This window comes from Austrofundulus limnaeus, unplaced genomic scaffold (assembly GCF_001266775.1).
Source record: "Austrofundulus limnaeus strain Quisiro unplaced genomic scaffold, Austrofundulus_limnaeus-1.0 Scaffold147, whole genome shotgun sequence".
Taxonomy (NCBI): Eukaryota; Metazoa; Chordata; class Actinopteri; order Cyprinodontiformes; family Rivulidae; genus Austrofundulus; species Austrofundulus limnaeus.
The window spans coordinates 952,657-972,134 of NW_013952549.1; the positions used below are offsets into that span (position 1 = coordinate 952,657).

General features: G+C 41.4%; 1 protein-coding gene across 1 annotated transcript in view; it reads right to left on the reverse strand.

Moving 5' to 3' along the window:
- LOC106523195 (neural-cadherin) overlaps nucleotides 1–14,347 on the reverse strand; it is a 136,042-nt gene extending 121,695 nt beyond the window's left edge. Inside the window, exon 1 of the mRNA XM_014016560.1 lies at nucleotides 13,089–14,347. Coding sequence (XP_013872014.1) covers nucleotides 13,089–14,088 — 1,000 coding nt within the window. The 5' untranslated portion in view covers nucleotides 14,089–14,347. The remainder of the gene's footprint in view (nucleotides 1–13,088) is intronic.
- Nucleotides 14,348–19,478: the final 5,131 nt, after the last annotated feature.

The window sequence follows — 19,478 nt, forward strand, 5'->3', positions numbered from 1 at the left end:
ACCCTCTCATCTTAAAAGTACCATGTTCTTTTCCTTAGATCCTCATCAGCCCTGAGAGGCACTACATTTTCTATGCATCAAAGACACCTGCTTTTGTAATCAGCCAAACTCTGGTTACGATGGAGCTATTCTGTCTTCCTCAGACTGATTGAACCATGAACCATCAGATGGACATCATCTTCAAACACGTTTCACAGTCAGAGCTTCAGTTCCCTCTGCGTTCGACAGTGTCTAGTGTTTTTTTCATTACCACTCAGCCAAAAATTTAGCTAGAATTTTTTTTTCTTGAATCTTTCTTTCTGGCAGTCATTTTTATCTTTTCAGCAAAACCCAATGCTTTCAGTGTGCAAATTGGTGCKCCCGCAATTACTACAATTTCTGCAATTTGTGCACTTTACTCCAAAGCAAAGTTTGTGGCGTGTCAAAACATCTCACTAGGCAACTTGGCCGGCCATGTGATCTTTTCCACTGCATTAAAAATCTCCTTGTTCACAGTTCACCCAGCAAAGCTTTCAAAGTTGTCTGCGTCCTGTGTGCTTATCAGCGCCTACTTGGGCCATCGAGAACAGGGCTGCAACCATTGTTATGCTCAGTTAATTGGACCTTTGGGTACAAAAGCTTGAGAAATTCAAGACCAAACAGATAAATAAGCAGAAACATGGAATTCCCCTGGCATATCTCGGCACAGGCTCAAATTCTCCCCTTTCTCATTCTACCCCATAGGCAGGCCTGTCTAAAAGGCTGATTCATTAGACTGCTTGAGGAGCGTTCTATCAACTCAATCACACACCTACCTCTCCGCAAGTTGGTAAACTATCAGCAAGCGTCTGTCACAGCCTATTCGACGACAACTAAATTGTTGTTTAAAGTGATGTTTTGTGACTCGGAGCAAAACTGCTCGTGGTTAATCAATACCACGAAATCAATCCGGCTCTCCGGGGAAATGCCACTGAGAGATGACCCAGCATGCCAAAATGGAGCCAGAACAAAAGTTTCAGACGGACTGCGGGAAATGGCAGGCGACACGACAGCCAGCCGGCACACTCAAACATCGCTGTGTGCATCAGAAATCTTTCAGCATTTGGGCAATCACAGAGAATACAATAGCGGATGATTAAATTATSTCAACAAAACCCTTAAACTCAAACATTTGACTCCCAGTGGGGCTGTGTTGGTGCATCATGGATTAGATTTAATAAAACAAAACCTTCCCTGCTGGTGATAAGCTCCTTGTACAAGGTGTGAGCCATGCTCATTTGTCACAAAGGTAGACATTAGGTTGCACAGAGGCATTCAGGGAATCTGTGCGATTGGAGGTCAGCGAGACATTTACCTGACAGCGCCTGCCTCGGCGCAATGTCTGGAGTTGACCATGTCTGTGGTAATAGGCATCAATAATGCAGACGCTCGGCCCAATAAAACCTCCCTGTCACCATGACTGTTCTCAAAGCACTGCRCCAAATGAAGCCCTCACATCTCCCGCAACGCCACACACAACAAACTAATACATGTGAAATGAAGGATGAGGTTTCTACATCGGTGAGACAGACACCGAGCACACTCACCCGTTCAACGACTTGGTTTTAATTGTGTCTTCAGCTTCTTCCTKCTCTCTATAGCTGCTTCTCACGTCTGCGTTTAATTCTAACCTGTCTGATTCCCATTAAACGCACTAGCTGTCATTGTCATCTTAACATTATGATAGAACGTGGTGTTTCTGSCGTCACTTTTATTCATTAAGTCATGGAAGGCCATCAGATCCCTGGAGAGTCTGTCGCCATGAAAAGCAGCAGCATTTCAGTATTGCCCAGCTAGAATGAAAAGAAGAAGAAAAAAGAGATGACGATTTGAACTTTGGCTTCTGTCAGTTAGAAGTTGGATGACATTTTTATAATGACATTTTTATAAAGCCACAAAGTCGGCAAAGGATGCAGCTCAATCAAAACACACAAAATCGGTGACCCCCAAAGTTGTGTGGTTAAGGAACAAACCACACGGCAATCATCAGTAGATCCCTGGTGTGATTCAAAGCCACAAAGCTGTTCGTTTTCTGTTTCAACACAGCAAAAGTCAGAGTTATAGATCAGTAGTTCCCAAAGATGGGGTCATCAAATTACTTTTAAAATTAATTGCAAAGAGCATATTTTTCCATAAATATTACAAAGAGATAAAAACAATAGTTGTACACCGTTAGAAAATTTAAAAAAAAAATGTTGAAACGGATCTTTGTTAAAAGGCTTTTTGGCAAATAAAGTCAGTATAATTCAACATTAGTTGAGGTCACAAGTCTCGCATTTATTTTGTAGGTAAAAGCTGAAAATTTTGGAAACTTCTGCTAAAACCAGGAGTGTAGCCAAAAACCAAACCATTAATACATAATTACAAATCACAAAAAAAGATGTATTTGCGGTCATTAACTAAAAACGTACACTTTAAATTTAGAAGCAAAATTTCTTGTTTTCACGCCGAGCTGTTGCACGACTTCCCCTGACAAATCTGCTAAAAAAAAACAACGTTTTGCTCTCACATTTACTGCTCATTCAAACGTCCTCCGTCTGCGAGTAAATCACGTTCTCTGGAATTTTCTGTTGCACTCGGATTGTTGCGGAACAACCCTGTCAACACTCCCAGTCATCAGACAACATGTGACTGTGGATGCTGAAAATCAGCCACACCTCTTTGTGGATGTGCTTGTTTTGAGCTYCGCTCCAGCTAATTATCAACTACATATTGTGCTGAAAACTGTTTGACTGCCAGGAAACACATGGTCACATGCTGGAAGACACACAGCCAAATAAACAGAGACTACTGAGGCAGATTATGACTTGAAACATCACTTTCTGTTTCCTTCACAACTTCTGCTAGTTTTAATTACTTTCTGTCTTACAAATTTGTTTGGATGAAAATTGTGAGGAATAAAAGTTGCCACCCTAAGGCACCATTAGACATACAGAAACATACAATATTTAACAAGAAATATGCACATGCACTGTTTTAAGACATTTAAAGTAATTTGGGTACTCTTTTCTTGATTAACTATTAAAACTTCACATGCATGAGTCTGATTTTAGTTCCCATATTTAGGCATGAATTTATTTGCACATTCTTCTAATCAAGCGTTTTCATTTATTTATAAGCAGCAGTCACAGAAGAAAATGAATTTTTACTAAACAATGGGCCTCATGCAAGAACATGTTCGTATTCTTATCCTAAATTTCTCTTACTTTTGTTCGTACGAAGGGTTCGTACATGTCACGTCAGATTCAACAAACTCTTCTATCTTCAGGAAAAGTGTGTAAATGAGCTGCGTAAATTCCACCTGTTCGTATCCAGCTGCTCGTSCACGCGAGAGGAGATTATCATAATTACCACCCCAAAAACACCATATAAGGCTATGTTTCCTGCCTCAGATACAAGGAAGTGTCCATTCATGAAAAATGACAGCGAAAATTAAAAATAAAAACTTTACGAGTTCAGAGATTGAAGACCTGCTCTCAGAGATCCAGAAAAGAAAATCTGTAATTTTTAGCAGGTCAGCAGTGGAATAAAAAGAGCTGCTAAAAGTATAAACAACTGTGTTAAATCTTTTTCATTTATTCAGAAGCCACGGCGCTGCGCACCGTACCCACCCCCCACCCGCGCGCGGTCTCAAGTGGTCTCAGTTGCAGTTCTGAAATATTTTAAAATAGCRTTTTAAAATGTTTTCAAAATAAGTCTGGCACTTTGGAGAAAATCAAGGACTCGCTGGAGGGATTACATATCCCCTCTGGCCTGGGAACGTCTCTGAGTCCTCCAGGACGAGCTGGAAGGTGTCGCTGGGGAGAGCGGGGTCTCTCCTGCTGCCCACGCGACCCGATCCTGGATAAGCCGGCCGGACGTAGAATTTATATTGTTAGTCTAATTACTACATTTAAAATTATAACTCTAATTCAAGCAGAATAGCCTATTGTCAACATAATTATGGAGTGTGATTTATTTTCAACTCAAAATATCTTCAAACTAATGAAATATAAAGTTATTAATAAGAAAACCCGTCTGGATAACAGCAGACTGACTGCTTGTAAAATATACGACAGGTCTGGACCACTCGTAAATTTTGTTCGTATCTGAAAAAAATCTTAGAATACGAAAACATTGGTGAATGCCACAAATTCTCCTAAATCACTCGTACGCACAACTTAAGAACAAATCTGTGCGTACGAACRGTTCTTGCATGAGGCCCAATAGGCTTAAAACTAATCAACAGTGCAAAAGGTCTTTATTTTATCCRTTTTTGTTCTGTAATCCTGACCCCCCAAAAAATAATGCAATCAAAGTAGTACCGTTCAAAATAAAAGCATCTTACAGCAATAAAAAGGGATGATCTGATTATAAGTGAGACTCAAAATGTGCCRTACGAACTATAGCCTAACAAGTTCCTCACAGCTCCAACAGAACGGCTCCATGAAACCTAAAGCAGTAGATGAGTCACAATGATCTTCAGGCAGAAGCTACAAACTCTCTCTGTCTCGTTTTCATCTCTAATCTGGAATAACAAGGTCTTCCAGCAATGCCTGGGCTTTTCACATTTTTTATGTTTTTACACTGCTTCAAAAAAATGAAATAAAATGTATTATAAAAGATGAAAAACCAAAAACGTTGCATAATCATTTTATTAAAGGTACTCGTCGCAAACCCAGGAAGACCATTTAAAACAAAATATTCATAAAAAAATTGCCAAAAAAATAAATAAAAGAAATTAAGAAAAAATTTGCAAAAATGCTTAAAACTACTGCATTTGTTTATTTACTTACAGAAACAGCTGAAGTAGGTCATTAGGTCAATAACAGAGACATTCATAGAGACATGTATGAGTTTTGATGTATTGGYGTGTATTTACATTCAGATTCTTTATTTTCCTTTACATAAATTTCATAAACTTCTGTAAACTTATTTTATGAACCCAGAGGAAGAAACATGAATAAATTGAAACAGAGAGGTGGTGACGTTACAGCTTCAGTAGTTGTTGTTTGTTGTTTTTGTAAATTCTGCTCCATTCTTAATTTTACGTAAATTTTGTAAACTACCGTAAGCTTCACAGGGGGCCTTTTTACTATGTATAGTTGTCATGCTTGTTCTTTCTTTTTTATTTGTGTTTACCAACAGATTCATTTTTATACTTTCATCTAAATCGCTGAGATTTTACGCTTGTCCAGCACCACCATATCTGTTTACGTCCACAGACTGCAGCCGGCCTAATGTAGGTCAGTAATGTTTCTCCAGCTTCCCAGTGTCACGGACTCAGCTGAGTGCTTTGTTCACGAGTTGCAGTGACACAGATCCAGTTATACCTGGATGCAAAGCACAGTCCAAATGCAGATTTTATGCTCTTATAAATCTAGATCATCTTCTTAAACTTATTTGACTTGATGGCAAATTTTTTGGCCTCCGGCTTTGCATAAAAATGATCCCATCTAATCTTTCTTTTAATTCTGAATTACAAAGATGACGGGCGAACGATAAGTTCCTTCTACTCTGAGTGTAGACGAGTCAAAGTGAACACCTCTGCAAGCCAGAATAATGTTTTTTTAAGTCATTCTATCTCTACCTATTTATGCAGCTCTCTCTTTCTAAGGGCAGATGATACGTCTCTTCTAATCTTCCCTCCATTTTCCCTGCAACAATCTTCAAATACTTGCACACATTGCCCTTTCCGGAGCTGTACAGTAGTAGTGCTCTTTTTTTTTCCCTCAACCTCGCTGCGACTTGTAACCATTCACTCTGCACTACAGGCTGCAGAACATGCACACCTCATTCCCCTCCTGCTCCCCCAGCAGTGTCTCCCTTCTGCCCTCGAACCATCTGACAATTACTTCTCACCAAGCTGACCTCTCGTCAGCAGTCGGATGCTTTCTGTCACTCATCTGGCTGCCCTTTCCTTATTTTCAATGAAGCTTGCAGGAGGAGGAGGAGAGAAAAAAAAAACAGTCACTCATTGGCATGTATTAACACACTCCTACCTTCCTCTGCCTCCGTGCTTCTCTATCTTCCTCACCTTTGCCACTYCTAACTTCCCGGCTCTTTTAGCCACGCTCTTGCCCCGAGCATTAGCTTTTGTTCTGACCTTTCAGACTCTTCTTGTTATCCACTTTAAATATCTCCTCKACATGTAGGAGAGATCCTTTCCGTCTTCACTCTGCTCTAGTTCTTAATCACTTTTTTCAAACACTGTGGCAAACATACATCTTTCCTTCAGATGCATGCTAAGAATGCAGAAAAGAGAGAAACTGCAGGGATGTTAGATGCCCAGAATTGATTTATAAGGAACTACAAAATGGAAATCTTGTGCTTACACCTCAAAAGCTGTCTCTTCGGAGGTAAGCGGTCGAAAACTCTGGATGCTGAAAGGCCAATCGCGGCGTTTAACATTTACCAAACTTAGACGAAAACATTTGAATAATTAGATATGTAGATGAAAATCCAATCCTCGGGTGAGAACAACCACACACGCTCGCAATCACAATAAAGCTAAAGCGTAAACACYCCGGGCTTTTTTCTAAAAGCCTAAATTTAATAAATGTAGACAGCTTTTTGTGAAATTGTTTTCTACTTAAACAAACAGCCCCTCAGTCTCAAAATACAAACAAAAACATAAGACTCGGTCTTCTCTCAATTCATTTCGCATCGCAAGGGGGAGTATGCAAATTTCGTTGGGGGGTGAGGCAGGGCAAGTGGGAAAAGAGAAATTGGATTAAAGGCAGCCTGAGACATGATGCTCACTGTGAGACGAAGACAGGAGGAGAGACGAGGGCGGAGGRAAAGAAGCGAGAGGGCTCCCAGACAAAACATCCTGCGAAGAGGTGATTACCACACACTGAAAACAAGCCTGCCTACAGATAACTAAAAGGAAAGGAAGAAGCCACTCCAACCTATTTAAGGCACCACTTGCTCAATAGTCCTTCTAAGCCGTCAAATACCATTAACAGATTCCCAGTCAGGTGCGAAGAAAGCGATTCTTCGGGTGGGACRACCAAAAGAGAAAAAAATCCCCACCACAAATCTAAGCTGACGTCCTCTGTGGGCTGGTGAAAATCCTTTACAGGAAGAGCTGGAGAGGTCCCTCACTCCCTCTCCACAAAACAACACTGCAKACTCAGTTTCTGGGAGCCATGAGTCATGGCCTACTTCCATTGCTTTTACCTTTTTTTTCTTTATTTCTTACACAGATGGTTTGATACACAGAGGCCATGTCAAAAAAATACAGCCTTGTTCTCTCAAGGGATCGTTGGTGCTCTGATTATAGTTTAGAAGTTAAGCATTGCTCCAGTATTAGAAGGGACTTTTTTAAATTGCGAATGAAGCTTTCAGTTAGCCTTGAAAAGGAATAAAGTCTTTACACAAACAAGGTGATATCATGTCGTGCTGAATCTGATGAATCACAGTAGGAGGGACAAAGTAGAACTTGTCAGGGGGTCCAAAAATCKATTCCATTCCTCGATGTCTAAAATGTCGCAGAGAAAAATGTAAACTGTGCTCCACACATCTTTGACACAARCATTTCATTAAAAATGACTGAAAATGTTTGTTTTGTGACAGAAATGCAAAAGTTCATTCCTAACTCTGTGGGTGCCACCAAAACGTAAGTGGTGTAATGAATCACAGCGCAGTGAAGGTAATGTGGAGCATTTGGATACGACTTCAGAAACGAGCAGGAATAATTAAGCGGCGCCAAGCGGTCAGAGGAAAGCAGTCAAATGTGACAAGATGTTGCACTGTTACATTAACTGATCAATTACTGGAGAAAATAACAAGCAAAATGAGGTGTGACTGTAGGAGATCTGCAGCAGCAGACAGCAGACCTCTGGTAAATTATTTCAATCAAATCCATGACAATGAAAATCCGAAAGATTGGTACCAGCTGGTCTGTATGCTTCTCTGAAAGGCAGAATCCTTTGTCCTGGAGGTGAAACGAGCTTCACTGATGATCACACTATCCTAAWTTTATTCAAAAACAAATAAACTAAAAAAAAAGTTTTTTGCAAAAACACCTTGTAAATTCTGAATGCTGAATGGCTTAAATTTGTTGTTAAATTAAAAAAATGATAGACACTGACTAACTAAACTAATCAAAACACCAGCAAAAGTAGCCAAACTATTAGCAGAAGMTAAGAGAGGCTAAACGTAGCAAAATGCTAACTAAAAGCTATTTTGTAGCAAAAGGCTGGTGAGTAAAGTGAAAGTATAGTGCTAAAAGGATAGSTAAAAGCTAAAATGTCTAATAAGCTAGCAAAACATTATAATAAGAAACTAAAGGKTAGCTAGAAGCTAAAAGTAGCAATAGACTAGCTAAAAGCATAAACTATGTCGACAAAAATAAAACCTGTTTGTTGTAGCAGATTTCAAAGAGAACAATAGTCAAAGGGAACAAAAAAGATATCTTTGCAATTATGTGGGGAATTTTTTTTAGAAATTAAGCTAAATATGGCGAAAATAYTAAAGATACAACAGCTAAAAGCTACAGCACCCATCTCCTGAAAAGGCTGAACTTTAAAATAGCACAAAGTAAACAAACAGATAGCAAAATATGTACAAAAACTAACAAACAGGACAACAAAATTGTGAATGCTGAATCTCTTTTCATACAAATTAAAAGCTGTTAAAATTGTTTGTGGTGAATGTAACAGACTCTAACAGTATTTAAATGTCCAAAGCTCAGACCTACAGTAGGAATCTGTGTTGGGAGTCAGCTAAGCACATTCTTTCCCAGGTAAGTCAGCGAGGATCAACTCAGTAATCCAGAGCTGCTGCTCTGTCTCTCCATGTGTTTGCAGAGTGGCAGCATATCTAACTGTCAGACTTGGCTTTTTAATCTCTRTTTGAACAACACTAATAACAGCTCTTCTGATGGCTCTAATCATAATGCTGTACCCACAGTAAACCTATTAACAGGAGAAAGCCTCACACCACTGTGATTAGCTTTTCATGCCCATGTTAACTGCTTAATAAAAGCTTTCGCTATAAACTACGTATAAGTAAATGTGCGTTTACCAGCAGATAATATGTGCACACATGCACACACACACAGACACACACACACAAACAAAATGCATCCTGTGTTATTTTGGAATTATCTGCTTAAGTGAACATTAAACTAAAGCACTTGAAAACATCAAATTAATCATAAGTGCACAAATTTAGACACACCACGCATCTGAAAATAAGTGGGAAACGGTGAACCTTTGCCTTTTGTTTCATTAACTGTTGCTTTAAAAAAAACAGGCAATCAGACACATCAGATTGGGCAAAAAAATCATCTGATTCTTCTGAACGTAAGAGTTTTTACTCAGAGATGTTGGTGTTTTTATTTATTTATTTCCCACATGAGCTGCTTATGTCAGGTCCTTCTGCAGCATTTCTAATGGATAAAGAGTTTGGTTCAGAAAATGCTGGTGAAATTCAAAGTTCACCGCTCAGTGATCGCTGGATGCAGCAAAACAGGGTCGGACCACAATATCATCAGAAGGGATCAAGCCTAAGCCAGCGGAGAGGGTTTTTCTTTTTCCTTGCAGCTCTGTCACGCTCCCCACAGCAGTTCACATCACATCCTTCCTGCAGTGAATATGCCTGGTTTGTTTATTTTTTTATGACTTGTCTTTAAGCCTGATGATGTTATTTATGTGGAATTGAACAGATCCGGAAGGCTGAAAGGGTTTCAGCACTATTTCACTCTACAAGACATTAGTGCTGCTGTGGGAAAAAAGAACARCAAAGGCTCAAAAATGATCAAAACTGATTCATAAATAAAAGCTATTGTGTGGCCAAATTAGGGCCTAAATTAATAATAAATGACTGAATGATGCTTTAAAACTAAACGTCTATACTATTTCAGCAAATGTTGCCTTTTTATCTCTGAGGAGCACATTTAGCTCAGGTATTGATTTCTGTGAGCACAGTTTTCCACACTGCTGTAGAGGAAAACTGTTGTCCACTTTGCTCAAGTGAATAGATATCACCCGCTGAAGGCAAAGAGGCGATCGTGTTTTTCTTCCTATTTGTGTGTTTGTTTGTATCTTATGACCATGTGGATGGATTCAAGTGGAACTCACAGACTGCATTGCTTAGGCATCTACAACTATTCAACTTTTTGAGTTAATCTTAGACAGCAGGTACAGCAACCTTAGCAAACACCAGAATGGATGTAACTCAGACAACTTTACAGATATTGAGCAATTATCTGTAATAATAGCCGATAGTTAGCGCTGATTGAGCACCAACGGTTACTGCAATTTTGCATGAGATCAATCATTGTCATATACAAGGTTTGATCAAAACAGCTACAACTCCCTTTATTCTCATCATAAAATAATCTTAATCTAAAGGCCTGGCATAAAGACAGCGGGGAATATGCATTCCTTAAATGTCAAGTTGCACAAGGGAGCCAAAATTCCAAACTTGGTCCAAGCCAAGAGCCAATTTCTGACAATATTTTATAAGGAAATGTTAGATAACAAAATGTTACAAATTATCTTTCCCAAATCGCACTTTATGTAGCAGTTGTATCATACATAACTTAACAAATAAACAAACAAGATTAAATTCATGAAGACACCATCATTCATTTCTTATGCCTTGATCTCTATCAACAACATTTTTTATTTATTATTTCTTAAAGATACATTTTATCATAATCCAGCAAATGAGGCAAAAAATAACAAAACTTTACCAAAAATCCTAATATTTGACTTTAAAGGTGAGGTATTTTGCAAACTTGGCTTTTTTTTAGCTTCATATCACATTATGTCATTCCCTAATAAATAAATAAATAAATAAATAAATAAATAGTGTTGCTTTGACACATTCATGCATGTGAAATCCTTGAATTGCCTGTGATAGCCGTATGGAGCTGCCTAAACACTTGCTGGTACAAAGCTCCGCCTATTTGTACAAAGCTCCTCCCTGGAGCTCAGTCTGCAGCTGAGCTCCCACCCCACAGAGCACCCCTCCCTTGAAAGCATTGTTGTGATGACACGCGAAGCAGGAGTGTCTGAAATGGTAGGAGGTTCTTAAAGAGACAGAGGCCAATTTCAAGGCATTCAGATAGACTATGATGCAAAGTCAAATTTAATTTTGATTTATACAGAATTTTCTTTACAACTACACGTAACATATGATTATTGTATAGAACAGAACAATGTGCCTGGAAAAAATAATAAAATACAGAAAAGCATCATTAAAATTGATTCTGTAGCTCTTTCCACATCAAGATTAAAGATTAGTTTTGTTGTTGTTKTTGTTGTTGTTGTTTTATTTTTTGGCTTGAAAGCTGTCAAGCTGTCATGAGAAGATTGCTCTAAATACAGAGACAAAAAGAGAAATCATAAAATTATTTCTGTGTTACTTTTGGGGCCAGATAAAATGGTAAYGAGGACCAGATTTGGCCTGTGGGCCTTGAGTTTGACACATGTGCTTTAAATGAATACCAGGCCTTTAATTGATTCAGTAATTTAGCTGTAATGCTAATAGCTCATGTATGTTTAATATTCAGCAGGTGACTGACAGCAACACGGACAGCTCATTGCCACAGAGAGCTCACTCTGGTAAAAAAAAAATCAAGAGTGAAGCTGATGGAAGGCATGGGGCCTCATTAAAACTGCCAATACTGCTCCTGGGGTCAATTTTATGTGACCATTCAGGCACGTGTGCACACCAAAACAAGCATCTACAAAGACACGTGCCAAACACACAAACATCCTCATGGGCTTGAACTGTTACTGTTAAAAACAGAGCGCAGATTTAATACCTGCATGCACAGTCACGTGGGAGATTTGGTTCAACCTCGATAAACGATCATCAAAAGAGGCTAAAATGGGCTTATTCTATCAGAGAGAAGTGTATGTACAGATTGGAAATGAGACAAGCTGAAGAAAGGCCCGTCCTTCCATCGTGCTGTCAGGCTTTCTGTTTGAAAAGCTATAGTCGCAGGGATAAAGGACACGGCATGCCTTTGATCACAGGAGGAAAAATTTTGCAGGTGAGAGAGGAGAAGCGGAGAAAGGTATCTGAATATCTGCCAGAGAAGAGAGGATGAGTTCTGTTATTCATCTGTGAATGGAGAGAGGGAGGGGGGTGAGGGGGATAAAAAGCTTCAAAATTTCTGACAATTTTCCCAAAATCCTCCACATACCCAAACCCCACCCCACCCCACAATTTTTGCAAGAACGCAACCCAATCAGGCATGCAATTACACTCCTGAACATGCTGCGAAACGAAGCAGTGGCAGGCAATCTGAAAGAAAGCAGTGCACGCTGTTTCCTGCACACCGTGAGGCTCAATTACAAAGCAAATCGTTTTGATTCCTTGTTTTCTCCTTTCTGTTTGTATTTTTTTGTCACGCTTTTGCTTTTTAAGCACAAAGCCAAACCCCCTTTTTTGTAGGAGCAACAAACAAAACTCAACTGCCCATAATTTCACTTTYTTCTTCTTCTTCTTCTTCTTCTTCTTCTTTTCTACAAATAACTGAGAGGTTTCCTGATTATAGCAGTGCTACTTCAAATCCCTGGGACTAGAGAGTGAATGGGAGGAGGATTAGAGGGGTAATGCCGGTTGATGAGAGGGAGAGGGTCGCTGTGGTTTGCCACTCTGCTAGGATTAGCTCTGAAAACAACTTCACACTCACAAACTATGTCAGTCAAGGACATAAATCAGACTGTTTAAAAGGGACACTTAATAAAATTTGCCCCCTGTTGTTTGAAAAATGACTGGGATGTTGTGCACTGCAACAAAAGATGGTCAAATGAGAGTAAACCAGAAAGAAATCTTAAATAGTGTCACTGATTGTGTTTCTGTGTTTGGGTGACAGTAAGGCGCTTGTGGAATGACCCTACATGACTTTACTCAACATCAGATCTGATGAGGGGGTCCATGTAATGAAGAGTGTGGGCTCCAGATGGTGGCAGGGTTTAACCATGTGCAGCTTTTCATTAAAGTAGGACATAAAGCAAATAATTGGAGTTGAGTGTGTGTGTGTGGGGGGGGGGGGGGATATAGAGGGGAGGAGTGTTGCATGGCCTAACTTTAATCTCAGAATGGTTTAGGATTACTCAACACACCTCGTTTGTCTTGAACCTTAACAGTAAGCTCCACCACAGGTTCCGTCTCCCTGTCCAGCCTCCGGGTTATGGTGACATCTCCAGTGTCGCGTCCCACCGACACCGGAGAGCCCTCCAGCTCCGGGTAAACCAGCTCGTAGGCGGCTGACTGAAACCTGGCGGGACTCAGGCTCATTATGACCGACCCGATGCCCGCATCTTCGGACACGTTGAGGGTCAACACGGTGCCGGGCTCGAGGAGCGACCTCGGGATCCGCGCTGCCCTCCGTGGCCCCGGTGCGTCAGCCGGACGCGCCCCCCACCGTTTTGGCTCAACAGTAACCAGCACGGCTTCGCTGGTCAGAGAGGGCCAGCCGTGGTCTCTGGCGTAAACATAGAACCTGATTGTGGAGGGGAACCCCAGGATTGAGTCCACCAGCAGAACTTCGCCTGTTTTCGGGACTACGTAGAAAGTGCCGTTTTTGGGGACGGACGCGTACGTTAACTCCGCGTTCCTCCCGCTGTCTCCGTCCGCAGCCCGCAGCTTGTAGACGGCGCTGCGCAGCGCCGCGGTGTCGTCCAAACGGATGCGGATGCTGTCCGCGCGGGCAAAGGTCGGCTCGTGGTCGTTGGTGTCCAGTACGTCCACTTTTACCGACGCCACCTCCACGACGGAGGACTCCGACGCGCACGTCTGGCAGCACAGACCCACGCTCAGCAGATACTCGGAGCGAGCCTCCCGGTCCAAAACCCTGGAAGTTTTCAGTAACACGTTCCCCCGCTTGTGGTGGGCGAAGGCGCGGAAATCCTCACTGCCATTCCCGTGCAGTTTGAAGCGCATCCCGGAGAGCTGGCACCATTTTTGCGCGTTGATGCGCCTCACCGGAATGCTCAGTCCGCTCACTTTGGAACCTGCCKGCGAGTTCTCAAAAATATGGCCGTGAAAGAAAGGCAGTCGACCCTGGGTTTGATATCCAGCTGCTAATGTTAAAAGGCAGCACAGCAAAACACCCCAAATCATGTTGGTGGTAAGTTATATACACCTCCAGACGACTCAGGAGGTGGGGGGCGGACAGATTAGAAAAGAAAAGAAAAGCACTTGGCAAACATTTCCTTCATAGTTATCCACGGCGCGGTTCTTCCTTCGGAGCCCCCTGAACTTTCAGCCTCATCATGCTGGGAGATCCGTGTCGCGGCTCCATGCAGGAGGACTGCGTGCAGGCGGTCCACAGCGCTGCAGGCGGTTTCTGATCCAGCGTTTCAGCACCACACTTACCGGACAGCGCCGGGCGCGCGGGGGGGTGGGGGGCGTGGCGCGGCGCGCAGGGACTTGAGCTCCTCGGTGAACCCCACCCTRTGAAAGGCTGGCCAGGAGGCTCCTCTGTCTCTACACCTCTCCGCGGCGGCTCGCGCGCACCACGCGCCCTCGCAGCTGCGCGCCACATAAACCCGCTCTCAGCATAAAGAATTGTTGAGAAAAGGGAAAATCACTCAGGCTTGTCCTGCACGGAAAGTCCACTGCGCCACATATGCTCCACTTTTTTTCTGCCTCTCCCAACCAACATAGTCTCCAAACATCACAGAAGTGCCTCCCTTTAAGCTGCATTAGCACCCGTCTTGTCCCTCCTGTGGCCTATAATGTTTTCAAGTTTTCCTCTTTAGGTTACTGTTCCCGGCATGTCTCAAGCCACATGTTTACACAAACGCGCGTTTCATTTATAGCTCAAAGAAACAAGAAAAACGGCAAAAACCGCTTCAATATAAATGCAAATACAAAGATCTGGGCTGTTAAACTGCGTAAACATGATGATTTAGGGCAGCCCACGCCGAGCAGCTCCATATGTCTCCTGCAGCCAGAATGTGCGCACCAGAGTTCAAATTAGGATTGTCACTCTGCTCTGCTCTTCCTCTCCCTCCTCGCTCTGCTGGCGCGCCGCAGAAAAACCTTCATCTGAARGTGGCAACATCTAATTCCCATCTCATGTGCAACTTACAGGCAGCTTTTTTTCTGAGTTTGTCTCTCATGTCATGTCAACCTTTTTTTCCCCATTCCTTGAGTTGTGAATCGATGCTCATAAGCATCAGGGGGTGTGAGGTCATGCTCATGAAAAACATCTGTATGAAAAATTCATCAAAGCTCTCTCTCAGAGATTCTTATCAATTCCAAACCACAATCCATCACTGCAGTTTAGGCCAAAGCCACTCTTTGCAGCAAAGTGTTCTTTTTGGGCAATAACTCAGGGAGTTGGCTGTGAGCCTCCGGATAACTCTGAATCACAGCTTGCAGCTGGAGCACTGAGCTCATATTGGCTGATTGTTGTGTTCTTTTATGTGGTGCGGGCTCCAGGCCGTGTCGACTGGACACATGAGCCATCTCTCGGGCACTGGTGGCTTTTATGATCTCTGACCCGGGGAGAGAAAAGACATTTCAAGTAAATCCATTAAGAGAAAAGAGAGGGGGAAAAAGAAAGGTGGAGCATTCCTTGACAGAATGCACCACCTGCCACTTTTCATGACAGAGTTTGAACCTAAACTCCTCTTTGGTCAAACCTTGTTAAACACATTATTGTAATATTGGCAATTAAAGTACAGGGGGTAAAATAAGTATTGAACACGTCAACATTTTTCTCAGTAAATATATTACTAGAGGTGCTAATGACATGARATTTTCACCAGATGTCGGTAACAACCCAAGTGATCCATACATACAAAGAAATCAAACCATAAATGTCCAGAAATGAAGTTATTTGTAATAATGTGGAATGGCACAGGGAAAAAGTATTGAACACACTTACTGAAATTTATCTAATACTTTGTACAAAAGCCTTTGTTGTCAATGACAGCTTCAAGACGCCTCCTGTATGGAGAAACTAGTGGCATGCATTGCTCAGGTGTGATTTTGGCCCATTCTTCCACACAAACAGTCTTCAAATCTTGAAGTTTTCGTGGACCTCTTCTATGAACTCTGATCTTTAGTTCTTTCCATAGATTTTCTGTTGGATTCAGGTCAGGTGATTGGCTGGGCCATTCCAGCAGCTTTAGTTTCTTTCTCTGAAACCAACTGAGAGTTTCCTTGGCTTTGTGTTTGGGCTCATTGTCTTGCTGAAATGTCCAGCCACGTTTCATCTTCATCATCCTGGTAGATGGAAGCAGATTTTTATCAAGAATGTCTCTGTACATTTTTCCACTCATCCTTCCTTCAATTATTTGAAGTTTGCCAGTACCATATGCTGAAAAACAGCCCCACACCATGATGTTCCCACCTCCAAACTTCACTGTTGGTATGGTGTTTTTGGGCTGATGTGCAGTGCCATTTGACCTCCAAACATGATGTGTATTCTGGCATCCAAACAGTTCAATGTTGGTCTCATCTGACCAGACTATATTCTACCAGTATTACACAGGCTTGTTTAAATGTTGTGCAGCAAACTTTAAAGGAGCTTCAACATGCTGTTTCTTCAGCAGTGGAGTCTTGCGTGGTGAGCGTGCATACAGGCCATGGTGGTTCAGTGCATTACTTATTGTTTTCTTTGAAACAAACGTACCTGCTAATTCCAGGTCTKTCTGAAGCTCTCCACAAGTGGTCCTTGGCTCTTGGACAACTCTTCTGATAATTCTTTTCACTCCTCTGTCAGAAATCTTGTGAGGAGCACCTGGTCGTGGTCGGTTTATGGTGAAAAAATGTTCTTTCCACTTCTGAATTATGGCCCCAACAGTGCTCACTGGAACCTTCAGAAGTTTAGACATTCTTCTGTAACCGATGCCATCATTATGCTTTGCAACAATAAGGTTGTGAAGGTCTTGAGAGAGCTGTTTACTTTTACCCATCATCAGATGGTTCTTGTGTGATACCTGGCCATCATCTGGGACTGAACCAGCTGATATTAACTTACACTGACAAGGGGCAGGCTTGCTTTCTAATTACTGAGAGAGTTCAGCTGGTGTCTTGGCTTTCCATGCCTTTTTACACCTCCCTTTCTTCATGTGTTCAATACTTTTTCCCTGTGCCATTCCAYATTATTACAAATAACTTCATTTCTGGACATTTATGGTTTGATTTCTTTGTATGTATGGATCACTTGGTTTGTTACCGACATCTGGTGAAAATTTCATGTCATTAGCACCTCTAGTAATATATTTACTGAGGAAAATGGTGATGTGTTCAATACTTATTTTACCCACTGTATATGTGCTAGATGACTCTCAGCTACTACCACTGTTAGCTCAATATCTGTAAAACTGACTCAGCTGTAACCATTTTTGTGTTGGCTGTAAACATTTAAACAGTTGTAGACCTACATCCAACGATTTGTGTCTGAAAATTTCACCATGTTCATGAGCTATTTTGATAACAGAAATATGAGGTTGGCACTAACAGTTACTGCCAAAGCTGTAAGTAAAAATATGACAAAACATACTGCTTTCTGTTTTAAAAATAGTGCTCAGCATCTACCAAACCAAATTTTAGACTAATATCTAAAATGTTTACTGTTACAAGGGACRTATGCAAAATCCTATTTTTTTTTATCCATTAAATGCATTTTTTTTKTGTGTACTTGGAGTCTCTAGGAGTGCAGAAAAGTTAAATCTAGTCTCTCCTGGTGCAGTGTCGATATATTTATATTCTGTTTGGATCATATTTTTCAACCTGTTCAGTTTTCTCTATTTATTATGATGTACAGTATGTCATGATGGACTGGACTTACCTACTACAACTTAATCATCTTCATTCTCCTCTGGCTCTGGGTCAGACTCAACTCACGACTAGATGGACAAGTCTTCCCTTGCATCTTTATTTAATTTGTAAAAAAAATGTCTATGCACCTCTATATTTGCTTAAACCCTTTTGTCAAACTACAATAGACCAGTCTGGAAGCTGGTGGAGGGCGGGGGTGTGAAGCGCCCCATTTGGATCTAAAGAGACAGCCTCAAAACGAGTTGAACTGAGACACACCTCAGAAAAGGAATGAAAGAGGGGCTTGTGGAGTTACAATAATGAGGAATTCAGACCAAAGCATTGCAGTTCCACTTTATAGACTCCAACTGAAGAATTTAAATGCAAAAAAAGATGGATTTAAAAGCAGGACATGTCTCCGTTTAAGCTATTTTAGTGTTTCCTAACGTCAGTCATTTGTGGCGGCCATCTTGAATTGAGTTGACTCAAAAAACTGAATTAGTAGATGTACACCCAACGGTTCCTGAGTTTTTTGTTAACAGACATGCAAAGTCTAAAAAAACAGAACTTGCTTGCGAGAATGTCTCTTAACTACCACATCAAAACTGAGCTCAATGTCTGTAAAACTTAACTGTAACCATTTGTGTGTTTGTTAAAGGGAGGTTATTATGTAAATATAACTTTTTTTGAGCTTTATGTTATAATGTCATTCCCTCATCAAAATTTGTTGGTACAAAGCACCGCCGATTTGTGCAAAGTTCCTCCTTGGAGCTCAGTCTGCAGCTGAGTTCATGCCCCTCAGAACACTCCTCCCCCGAAGCATTGTTGTGAAGACGGGTTGAAGTGGGAATGTCAGAAACGGTAGGGGGTTCTTAAAGAGACAGAGGCCAATTTCAATGTGTTTAAATAGGCTATGCTGCAAAGTTACATTTATTTTTGAGATATACAGAATTTTCATAACTGATTGTGGCATAGAATTGAACAATATGACTGAAAAATACATATTAACCTCATTTTAAGWTTTTTTTAGCGGTAGCGGCCATCTGGAGTTGACTCAAAAAGTGAGCGCTTCATTSAAATCTGTTCAGTGGTTCATGAAATSTTTTGGTTACATAACAGACCAACTAACACACATGAATAGGGGCTAAAACATTATTTTAGCTACGCCTTTGGCGGTGGGCGATATTTCAAATATCACAGTATTTCTATCACAGGGGGGCCTGTTGAGGAGAAATGGCCTCATCTTAACGTGCTCGCATGCTGTCCGAGAGGACTCCGAACGCTCCGTAGCTTCTTTGAACATCCTAAGCACTTCATGAATGCAAATCCAATCCCRTCTTTTATCATGTTGTCTCACATGGAGGGAAATCCACCGTGACTGCCCAGCGCAGGAGAGAGCTGGAGCACAACTCAGTCACAGGACAAGGCCAGAGAGTGAGGGATAGTTTACTTGAGGGTTGTAGCCGTTATCTGCTGAGATGAATGCAAGCAGAAGAACAACAAAGCTCTAATGAGTTTTGAAAAAAAAATGAAAAAAATGAAACAGCCTCATCATCTCTCTTCTCTAACAGATAACTAGGGGCTGCAGGGCATTAAAGAAAAAAAAGATCACACCAAAGAAGGCAGCTAACATTAGAAAGCTTCATGCTTACTTAAAGAATAATTGACTAAATCCATTCCCTTCATTCAAACGGAGCCAGACATGCTTCTGAGGGCTAAGGCTGCAGCTTTGCAAC